The sequence below is a fragment of the Manacus vitellinus genome, unplaced genomic scaffold, assembly GCF_001715985.3.
Source record: "Manacus vitellinus isolate BGI_N305 unplaced genomic scaffold, ASM171598v3 scaffold_24_pilon, whole genome shotgun sequence".
Classification (NCBI taxonomy): domain Eukaryota; kingdom Metazoa; phylum Chordata; class Aves; order Passeriformes; family Pipridae; genus Manacus; species Manacus vitellinus.
In genome coordinates, this window is record NW_021939798.1 from 129,314 (window position 1) to 141,491 (window position 12,178).

Sequence of the window (12,178 nt, forward strand, 5' to 3'; positions counted from 1 at the left end):
ACTGGAAAGGCAAATGCATAATGTCGAAAGTTCCACCAGTGACAAATGAAAGTCATAAGTTACCTGACTTTGCTATTGACAGGTTCCTGGGTGCTGTCCAGTCTGCCTCCATGAACACATAATACAAGTTTTGCCCAAGTTAGGTGAAACAGTAGAGAAAATGCTGAATTATTCTCATTTTGGCTGTGCATCTGCTCTCTCTGGAACAGCATTTCTTTTCTCTTCATCTAGGAAACATGTCCCACCTTGACATGTTATATGTATTGTTTTTTCTGCCTGTTTGATGATGCAAATAAGTGATGCAAAGAACCAAAAGGAGCAGGAGTGTTGGTAAGTGACTATTTCATTTTACAACTGTAAAGTCAAAACACACACCATAGGGGAGAATGATACCAGAGGACAGTGAAATTACATGTATATCTTTTAATGAAAATCTTTTGGATTTTTAAGACAACTCTACCCAAAGATATCAGAGTTGGAGAAGCATGTGACTAGATAAGTCCCCTCATGAAACTCAAAGGAACAGGATAAATTCCTGCTTTAGGTTGTTACGAAGAGCTCAGTTTATAGGGCTGACCAGCAACAGAGTGAAAGACCAAGCAGGTCTGGACTAAAAAGGCAGAGCAAATCTCACAACCCTGAAGTCAGATGTAGATTGAGCCAGGAGTTATTATTTTCTACATATTTGTCTTACTGCATCTTCACAAGGATGTAACATTTGTGAACCACTGAATCCACTGAGCATTGACACTGCTTCTGGACAGCTTTATCAACTGCACAGCAAGTATGAGGGGAATGAAGGAGGGAAGTCCTCCTAAAAGGATTACACATTTATCTATTTTTCCTGTAAATAATCTGCATATGGCTGTATTCAAACATATTTTGAGACCTGTGAAACCACTGATACCTTCTGGTTGACAACTGCAGTCTAAGATGTTTCACGGAGAAAATTTTCTGCTCATGCCCTAGCAATGCTGGTACCACAACTTTCAAATCAATTCTTCATATAAGAATGCTCTATGTAATAGGAGAAATATATTGCACAAGCATTTATTGGTTAGTTTTGTCAAACTGTGAAAAAAGAAAGAAAATAAGAGAGGAGCAAATTCATTACCTGGACCCTCCTTCAAAGTGTTATATGCAGTAATTTTTGCCAAAGTTGAGAGGGCACAAGGGTGGGCAGCTGTGGTGAGCATTCAGCAGTATGACTTTCCTTGCTTACAGTGTTCTAGTAAAAACTGTAAACAGTAGCTCAGAAATTCAAACTTCAGCTCTACCTTCTGTCTTTACCACTTTCTAGGTGGTATTAGTGGCCTTACAACATACTGTGGGTCTCCTGCTCTGACCTAGTCCTGAGGAGCATTAATTCTAGACAGGGACCACAGAGTTCCTTCATGTTTAAACTTCTGATGATTTTAAGAAGTGAGCATGTAAAAACCAACAACTCGTAGATGTCAATAACTAAAGAACAGACTCAGCTGCTGAGTGATAGCTATCAGTGGAGAAAATGAGGGGACTTGCATGCTTGTATGCAAGTGGTGCAGTGCAGTTCATGCCCTCACTGAATCACAGAATCATGGAATGTCCTGAGTTGGAAGGGGCCCATAACTACCAGGCTGCTGGAGTAGGCTGGATGCATTTCCACTGTGAAGAGCACTTCCACATCCCATGTCCAGGTACTCTTTTTTTTTACCACATTCAGACTTTATGTAAAGATGAGACATGGGTGTACATCACGCCCTTCCCCACTCCTGGATTCCTGCAGAAGAGAGTTTTGTCACATGTGTAGAGGAGGGAGTGGGGTCACCCTGGCAGTCAGGCTGATGGGGTGTGCTGCAGGGTGTATCTGCCACACCGTTTGGGTTTAGCCTAGGTCTGTCTTCGAAAACTGAGCTCCTGCTGGCCTCCACAGCCCCAGGGTGACACCTCTGCCTGTTCTCCAGCTATGTTGCTCACACCTTGAGGTCTTGACCAACAGCAAATTGAATATGAGTCAGCAGTGCCCTGAAGGTAGCGCCACATGAAGGTGGTGAAGAGCCCAGAGGAGCCTTATCAGGAGCTACTGAGGGAGCTTGGGTTGTTTGGCCTGAAGGAGACTGAGGTCAAACCTCACTGGGGTCTGCAGCTTCCTCCTGAGGGGCAGCAGAGAGGCAGCTTCATCTCTGCTCTCTGTGCCAGTGACAGAACTGGAGGAAATGTCTGGAGCTGTGTCAGGGGAGGTTTAGGTTGGATATTAGGAAAAGGTTCTTCCCCCAGAGGGTGGTTGAGCACTGGAACAGGAAATGATCACGGCTCCAACCCTGCCAGAGCTCCAGAAGCATTTGGACAACACTTCTATGATTCTCTGATTCTGAAAAGGACACGAGCTATCCTTCAATAGCCACAAGTTTCATTTCTCTTGGAAACAAATGACACAACATCCTCTTGACTCTCCATATTCCCAACTCAAAATATGACAATTATAAACTAGACCCTAAAATTATTGTATTATAAATTATTTTATTCTCTAAAACTAGATTTATTAATGTATTCAGGGTTTCTCGACAACTGGAAAAATTTTTTGAAAATTTAAACTGAAATTCATTGTCAGTTTCTACAACCTGGCAACTGAAGCTGTGAAGAAAACACTAAATGTCACAATAATTGTAGTAAAACTTTAACTGCTGGTCCCAAATTTTTTTGCACATTTAGATTCTCCCTGATCCTGCACTGGCATATTTACAAAACATAACAGTTTGCACATTTGCAAAACATATTTGACAAAACATGATCAGAAAGCATAAACCCAGCTATTATTTAGTTGCTTTCTAACAACCAACTAGAGTCAACAAGTTTCCTACAAAAAGTTTTTCTTGTGTTCTTAAACATCTTTTAATGATTTCGTGTGTGTAAGTATACATGTGAATTTATGGAGCTGGATTTCATTCTGGCAAAACCACTGGCAAAATTCCCATGGAGCTTCAAGGGAACAGCATCAGCCCCTTAATGTTTTAATAGTTTTCTGACTTCTTATTGGCTAATGGACAAGCTACAGTAAGCAAAATTGCTGTGAAGTTTAAAGTAAGCTCTCTCTGCCTTTAATCAGAAAAAACCAAAACGTAGTTGGAGTCTGGCAAGCCTAGACAGTTTAGGACACTTCCTCACTTATTTGTAGAGAAGATTCATGGAACAGTGGCACTCATAAAAGAAGACTTTATTTTTATTTTTATTTTTTTGTACAAGACAGAGTGAAAAAATTGACCTACAGTAGAGTGAAATACTGGGACAAATTTAATAGAATGGGCATGGTGACACTTTTTGGTCTTGATTCCAGCATGGGACTCTGGACCAGAATATCTCCCACATCTGCCAGCTCTGTCATGATATTCTTTCTCGTGAAACAGGTAAGCTAATTCAATAATTAATAATGGACAGTATGAAAGCAGATTTCTACCTTATAACATTTTAACCTTCACAAACAGCATGTTTGTTTCAAAAATCCTTCTGATATAACAACTTATTTTTATTACAAATTAGTCATGAGAAATGTTAGCTGCAAAGCTGTAGAGTTTTATATTAGAACTCAATTCTACTAGGTCATTTATTACAATTTACTTCTATTAATACTCATTCACACTGTGAATAAATTGTGTTTACAACCATTTATATAATCTCTTTTCCTACCAAGATTGATCAGTATTGAATTATATTTGTTTTTCAGTTTTCCTACCAGATATCATTACTATTGTGAATCATGTTTATTTTCTACTGTTTTTACTCTGTTCTAAAACCAGCTTTGCTTTGTTTCTGACACTACCTTTTAGCTTTTCTCTTGTATGAGGGGTGAGCATTGAATCTCCCATTTGTGAAATGTGGCATTACTGGTTTCATTCAGCACCTCCCTCTCCTACGGAGGGCTAGTAAATCTGTGTACGAGTTCTACCTTTATTTCTTGTAGAGGTCCACTAAACTCTTAATTTCCTTTTTTTTTTTTTTACTAAATAAAAAAAATTCGAATTCTTACTTCTTTCTTCTATACTGTCTTATAATTTGGAAGAATTTTAGGTATTTAATGATAAAACATCTCAGTGTAATTCACTTCAAGGAAATTTTCAAGTAGGTTTTTAATAATCATTATTTATTAATATCAATCTTGATTTGAATAAATTTTCAAAATAATTAATAATATGTGGTAAATTTCAATTCAACAGAATAAAATTCATATATAGATTTAGGGTACATTTCTTTGAAATGAGTGTATATAGGCATTAGCACAACCGACAGATTTACTCTAAACTGAAAACAATAAGGTATTTCTATTCACTCCTTCTCCATTCTTTTGACTTTCTAAGGAAGTGGGTTTGCATCTCTATGTGCTGGAGAGCTGATAACTGTGTTTCTAGCTGTTTTGTGAAGAAAAAGCTACCAGGAAACTCAATTTATTTTTTTAAAAAGAAAATATTCCTAATGCTTTTCTATAATTCAAATCTGGGGCTTCTCTGTTTGGAGCTTCTGTTTATAGAACTGAAACAACTCTTAGGCTTGTGAAACACCTCGACCAAAGCACTGGTTCCATCAATGTTAATAGAAAATCTCCCAAGTACTTCTGTGAGATCAAAACTTCACAAGACTATAAATCATAGTGAATTATTTTGTCATAGTGGTTCTTGGAACTTGTTTAAAGAAATATGTGCTATATTTCTTTATATTTTATTTCATAAGGAAGAAAAATTTAAAGGAATAAGAGTCATACATCACTATATCTGTATTTTCTAGCAAAAACTTCTATAAATATGAAAAATAATAAACCAGGACCATGGCTGAAAGAATAAGAAAATATTTAACCTTCTATTTCTAGTTTACACATACACTGAAGGATTTTTTTCTGTCCATTATAGCCTAGTCTCAATAAACAGAAACATTTCATTTCACCAGTAGCTTAGTACAAAAAATTAAAAGCATGAAATCCTGATTATACTGTGGTCAGTTATGAAAAATTTAAACTTAAACCAGTCTGCAAATCATATATAATCCATTTCCTAAATGAAAACTTCAGGCAGCACTTTCTGCTGCTTCCAACATATTTTTAAACAGAGGTGTCATCTTGGTGCAGTTTGTGGACTCTGAGCAAACTAAATAAATTGCTGATTTCTTTTGAGGTATGACCATCAGACTTAGTCATATTATCCAGATGGAGTTGCACCAGGGGCAAGTACTACTCATTAATGTTGTCCTGTACTCCTTCTCAACATCCTCTCTTGTATGTACAACTCCAGAAATGTCAATATTTCCCCGTACTGCAACATTTAGGACAGTAGGAAGAATTTCTTCACAGAAATGGTGATTTGATTTTGGAATGGGCTGCCCAGGGAGTGGTAGAGTCACTGTCCACAGAGGTGTTTAAGGAAAGACTGGATGTGGCACTCGGTGCCATGGTCTAGTTAACGTGATGGTATTTGGTCACAGGTTAGACTTGATCATCTCAGAGGTCTTTTCCAGCCTAATTGATTCTCTGGTTCTATGATTTTCAACAGATGGTTCATGTAACTTCATTTCTACAGCTAAATACAAATTTTCAAAAAGTCCTGACATATATCCTCCAACTGTGGCTCCTACAAGCAAAACATTGCATTAGGTTTATCATGGTGCATGCTCTGCCAAAGGATTCATGTTTCTCTGTGATCTAAATGACCCTTATTTTCTCCTGCCATGTCCAGGGACACCTTCCACCAGACCAAGTCACTCCAAACCCTGTCCAACATGGCCTTAAACGCTTCCAGAGGTGGGGCATACACAGATGCTATAGGAAACCTGTTCCATTCTGATTAGTAATTTAAATCTTTTATATGTTCTTCTAAGTATATTTAAAATTGATTTTTCAGATCAGCTGACAGCTCAACTTTTTTTTCAGCTGCAGCTCTGGTTTTACATAGACTTGATGTTTTTTCATGAGAAAGTTTCATGGTAGAAAACCAAGCAACTCACAAGTATTTACATCAGTAGTGACCAGGTATTGGCTATCTGACCATGCCTGCAGCTTAGAAGAAATGGACAATTCCATAAGGAAGTGATGTGGTTCATTTAGGCTTAAACTGCTCCTCACTGTGGTTGAGTGAACTTCTTCACGACTGTCTGTCAACCTTGACTCCAGGAATGGAACCAAACAAGCAGTCATGTAGCAGTGAGGCTTTCTTTGTATTTCCTTGTCTGTTTAATGCATTTGTTTATCAGAAATTGAAGTGTTCTCCCTTAAACACTGTCTTAAAGTCCTGTCTCCAAATGCATCATCTCCATGTCTCTGCCTCTTCAAATGAGGTTCACCGACCTCTGAGTGTCTGAAAAATCTCCCATGGTTCCCAGCATTTTGAGGCCTGCATGAGGGAAATGTCAAGATGCTTTTTATTTTGGAAACATGCATTCCTTTCTCATGGCTGTTGTAAATATTCTCTCCTTATCTTACAAGCCCATCAGAGGAAGAATAATTATAGTCTTTCTACTCCCTGTAACTTAAGGTAGAATGTCTGGAAATTAGCTGAGAGACTAAAAGCAGAGCACTGAGTGGGTAACATTTTACACAGTAAAAACATGCATGAAATAGTGGTCCTAAGGAAGACCTAGCTCACAGTCTCCATTGTTCTTGTTTTGAAAGTAAATAAATATGGTTTTCTTTTCTTTCTTTAAAAAAAAAAACACTCCATAGGTTCAAAGGAACAAATACAGGTGAAGTTCACAGCCATACATTGTTCTGGTTATAAATCTCAGCCCTTAGCACATCACAAAGCTCAGACAAGTTCCGGACAACGATGCATGTGGGAAAGGTAGTTTCAAAAAAAAGGGTCTAGTCCTGACAAAAGGAAATTGATTTTTCCTGGAGAACAGAAAAGCATTCTTTTGGTAGAAGGATTGTTTTAGAAAACTTACATTTGGTTTGGTCACCAAAATTTACTGACTACAATTGGTAACATTTTAAATTTTCATTTCAATTTTCATTTTCGGTAACTTACAGTGACAGTGTTTTTTGACTGTTGGCCTGCCTCTGGCCTCTCAAAGCCCTGGTTTCAGGAGACCAGGGTGCTCATTGCACAGAGACTTCTTAGGCTGGTGTTCTTTTCCCTGGATAAAAAATGATCAAGTCATTGTGCTAATATTGGACTGTAAGCAGCATCTAGCATTATCCTTTCTCTGCTGCTTGGATCCTAATTGGGCATTTCTTCATCAGACCAAACTACCAAAATTATCAATTTTGCATTTAATTCTTCTATTTTTAGCCATTGCTTTTCTAAACAGTTATTATCAGCTATGGCCCTCTTAAAGGCCTCTGCAGTCAGTGTTGTAGGATAAAGATGTGCCAGAAAATATGAATATCCATATATTTAGGGAGGGTATGTTAAAGTATGAGAGTCTCCTTGGGAAAACTGCAACCCTTACATTGCTAAAGGTATATGCCACAGATGTCGACACCGTCCTAAACATTTCAATCACTGTATATAAAATCATTACTAAAATTTGCCTATAACTGGGAATTTAAATTTTTTTTTAAGAGTATAGTAGATTTGATATCAGAACTAATTTTATCATTGGAGATAAATTTAATTTTTTCCTCTCTGCTAGCAGCTGTTGATTTACATCCCTGACTTCACCTTTTCATGCTAATGTCTAGGTCTCTTTCCTTTCTGCCTACAGGCTTCCCAGTGCTAAGGGGGTAACTCAAGCCAGCACATCCAAGCAGGGCTCCTAAGACTCTACTCTCAGTCCCTTTATCAATCAGCACTGACAATCCCCTCAAGCCCTGTCATCTGTGGCCACAGAGTTATCCACATCTTATAAATGCTGCAACTCTCTCCCATGCAACATGCCAGAATTTGTCTGTCAAAGCAAGTACCTGTTCAGACATCAATGTCCTTTTTTGCTTTACTTGCGGTCTCAGCCCATCTTCACCCAGAGAAGAAAAGAGTGGGTGATAGGCCCAGTATGACCTTGTGGGTTGAGGGTGGATTGTTCTTGCTTTTAGGAGCAGCTAAACATGTTTGGGCACGGAAGATTCCAGAGCACAGCACAGGGTGAGCAGGCAAAGAGAAAGAATCAGAGCAAGTGTTCTGGTTCCAGCCATGGTAGGGACAAAGAGATTATTCCATGACACCTCACCTCATTGCTGGGGGAGGGGGAAGGGACTCTCTTCCAGGGGGAAGGGGTTACTTCCAGTCAAGCAAATGTGGAGGAAGGACCGGTTTGGTACTGTCTGTTTTCAGTGGTTGATTTCCATGTGAGTAATTTCTTCTCTTGTACCCTCTATCCTTAGTACTGATGGTGTTGCTGTTCTCTTTCTTATCTCATTGCTGTTTCCAGTAAATTGTTCTTATCTCAACTTGTGATCTTTGCCTTTATGCCTCCAGTTAGAGAGGAGAGGGGAAGTTGCTCATGGTTTTATTGGGAGTACTAAACTGGAAAATACCATTCCTAAACCATGACAGCCTGGAGCCAGGAGCCTGCCAGCATAGGAGCAGCCAAGCAGTGGAGACTGCTCTTGTAATCACAGGATGGTGGCCTTCCAGAAGGGACTCAGTAGAGTCTGCTATCATTAGACTGACTAAATACGAAGTTAAGACTGTCTTCAAAGCTTCACTACTAAAAGGGAGATTTTTCTTGAGGTGCTTTTATTTCTATTCTTTCTAAACAGATCACATCAACATATCATATTCCAGATTAAACTGTCTTCAGAAATGTAGCTTTTCAGAATTTAAAAATTCTTGATCTCCTCTGGAAGAGGAAGATCAGACTGGAAGGTGTAGAAAAAAACAGCTTTGAAAATATCTAAAACATAGATATTACATAGTAATACTAGATATTATATATTGATATAAGGTATTAGATATAACATTAGATATTGAAAATATCTAAAACAAAAAAACCCCAACGCCAGTAAAGCCCCCCAACCATGCAAAAACATCTCATCCTAAAAAAGAAAAAAAACCCAAATAAGAAAAAAGGAAAATAAATGTACTTATAAAAGTTCAGAACATAAGAAAATCCATTTGTGTGAGATGTTTTATATGGAGAAAATTTTGAAAAGGGGAAAAACAATTCTCCATTTTATTACATGGATAATCTTGAGGGCAAAGACTCTTCTCACCTATGGACACAAGAGGAAAGCAAATTAGTGTCCTGTCCAGGCAAAAAAGGGCAGCACGGTGCAGATGGGAGAGTAAAACTAAAATTTACAAAAGTGTTTCTTAAAAAAAAAATAAAAAAAGAGGAAAAGAAATATGTCTAGGGCACAATTGTGCAGCTGCTAGTGAAATAAGTGGTCTTTGAAATGCTGGACAGGAGTACAGAACACACCAGAGGAAAGGTGGTAGTAGTTAAATAACAAAACTTATTCATTACTCTTATATTCTTTTTTTTCTTTTTTTTTTTTCTGTACTACTCAACCAGGTGTGCTTGATTATCTTTAAAAAACTGTAAAAATAAACAGCCATCAAAATTGTCGTCAGTCAGATTCCTGCATTGAACTAGCAGAAACCTAAATCCATGGCTGACCTTGGCATAAGTTAACTATAAAAAGACTAGAAAGACTGTGAAGTTAGTGAAGATCAGCACACATTTTCTACAGTAGAGGAATGAAATGACAATATTTTTAGTGCACCCTCACAATTCCTGGCAATTAAATGTCCATGTAGATTTTTTAAAAGGGACTTTACAGAAGTTGAAAAAAAAATGTGGTAATATAGCACTATGGCAATACATTACTTGTTTGGGCAGAGAGAGCAAATGAAGAAATTTCAATAATAGTGTGGTGAGGCCCTGGCACAGGTTGCCCAGAGAAGCTGTGGCTGCCCCATCCCTGGAAGGGTTCAAGGCCAGGTTGGACGGGGTTTGGAGCAATCTGGAATAGTGGAAGGTGCCCCTGCCCATGATGGGGAGTTGGAACTACATGATCTTTAATCTCCCTTCTAACCCCAAGCTTTCTGTGTTTCTGCGATTCTATAATTTCCAGAGAAGGAATGTCTGTCTTTATCTCCCTTTTTATCTACCCTCCATTGTCCTCTCTGTCCTCTTCTTTCCTCTTCTCTGACATTTCTTATAATGGAAAGAATCCTGCCATTAAAGACCACAAGACTCTAACTGATTTTCCTCATGTACAGTATTTTCACTCCCAGGCCAAAGGATCTCTGCTGGAAAAAACCACTACTGAATGGAATAAATATAAACAGGAATGCTTGAAAATGCTACAGGAATCAACTATAGATACTGGTAAGGAATTAAACAGCACAATAAAGAATCATGTTAAGTAACATAAATGAATATGCAAATCATGAAATTAATGGCTCTCTTATTCCTGAAACATATTAGGTTCCTACACATAAAACCAGGTCATATAAAGAAAGGAAACATTGAACAGATGATACCACTGTGGTGTGTCATTGAGTGCCTGGTCCAGAGGTATCTGCTAGCCATTTTTTGTAAGAACCTGGTAAGACCAGTTTTCACTTCCTGTTTCAGCCTGAAGGAAGTCAAACCTGATTCCTGGAAACTATGCTAACCACAGGAGAACAGAGCACCCAGGGAAAAGAATATGTCTCCCATTTCTGTACTTTGAAACCTGAACCATGGCAAAAAAGGACTCAAAACACTTGGGACATGACAGAGGACAGAGTCTGTTTTCTGCCTGGTCAAGGCAGCTGAGGAGCTGCTACCTTCTCACAGGACTGCTTGTGCATTTTGGGACACAGTCATTAGGATAATAAGCTGAGATACAGAACCAGGTTTCCCCATGTTCGCTTGACACAAACATTAGCTTTATGTCCCTTGTTTATTCTCTTGTGTCTATGGCTCTTGGATTCTTGGATAAAGAGCAGTATAGCTTCAGAGGACAGTGTCTTGTCCTGAGTCCATACCTCCCACCTTTGGTTAGGTGCTCAAAGTTTTATGCTGTTTGGCAAAAAAGGATTTTATAATCTGTCATTCTTTCACTCTGCTCATGTGTAAACTCTGCTCAGTAGAGTATAAACTCGGCTCAGCTAGGTGTTTTGTCTTAAAGAAAAGATAGAAAGGATTTGGTTACAGTAGTTGGAGAAGTCCAAGAAGCAGCTGGGAGAGAGGTGATTGCAGTTCACCAAGGAAAGATTAAAAGTGAATCTGGCTATAGGTAGGTATTGAAAGCACCCTCACCAAATTTGATGGGGACTCCAAATGAGGAGGTGAGGTGGATGTGTCAGAAGTCAGAGTCATCTGTGGAAAATAGGACAGAAAACACAGAAAGGTCAGAGAAAGAAGCTTGCATAAGTTACACACTATGTGACTACAGTCAAAGAGGCAAGAAAGTGGTGAGGACTGCAGAGAGGACAAGTGTTTTTCTGAAAAGCAAGGGAAGCAAAGCACAGATCAGCTCAACCAGTACACGTACAGTATGGTTTACAACTAACACTGACAGGAAAGAAAGAGAAAGAGTAGTGAGCAGCTAGAGATCAATGACCAGTGGTGACCTTAGTGTGCAGAAACCCTCAGCATGATGCAAAAGAAGAGTATGTTCTCCTGCGAAGGCAGAGAATGGTGTCTTTGGTGGCAATTACAACTAAGCCAGATGACCCTGGCAAGATATTAGAGGGAAGTAGTTTGTAGTAGGTGATGAAGAGAACTATGGGGACTCAGAACTCCAGTTTTCATGAAATCAAAAAAAAAAAAGAGGTATTTATCTGGCAACCTACCCAATCTACACTTGAACAAACCTTGATCAGAAATTGGGGAAAGGAATAATAAAAATGCAGCTGTAAATGTTAACAGCTACACAGGTCATAACACAGATGGTGCCACAGATGTTGAGCCTCAAAGATAGAATGGAATTTGTAAAAATGCACATACTGTGCTCTGTATTTGAGCAGAAGCACCCCACAAAATATGCTAGTGAGATAGCACACAATATATTTTTGCTAAGTGAGAAGAACTTCAGTGTATCCCAAAAAGAAAGACACTAGGGAAACCATTAATGCATTTTATTTTTTGTTACCGTCACCTGATTGCACCATTTCAATTCTGCATTATCAAATGTTTTATCTTTACCTTAAGTCCTGGGAGTGATATGATACCTATGAATCTTAAAACTGAGTTAGTCTGAGATATTACCAGTGATACCACCTCTGTTAATATCTCTTGTAATATGAGGTATTGCCTAAAGTCTAAGAGAAGTCACTGTGAGAAGCTG

At 38.5% G+C, this 12,178-nt stretch overlaps 1 protein-coding gene across 2 annotated transcripts in view; it reads left to right on the forward strand.

The window, feature by feature from the left end:
* The first annotated feature begins 235 nt into the window (after positions 1–235).
* Positions 236–12,178, forward strand: part of GLP2R (glucagon like peptide 2 receptor) — a 39,512-nt gene continuing 27,569 nt past the window's right edge. The window contains exons 1-3 of one of the 2 annotated variants that reach the window (XM_018073142.1): positions 236–330; positions 3,223–3,383; positions 10,122–10,230. In XM_018073142.1, the coding sequence (XP_017928631.1) occupies positions 300–330; positions 3,223–3,383; positions 10,122–10,230 (301 nt within the window). In that variant the 5' untranslated portion in view covers positions 236–299. The remainder of the gene's footprint in view (positions 331–3,222; positions 3,384–10,121; positions 10,231–12,178) is intronic. The other variant, XM_008933691.2, reaches the window with a different exon arrangement.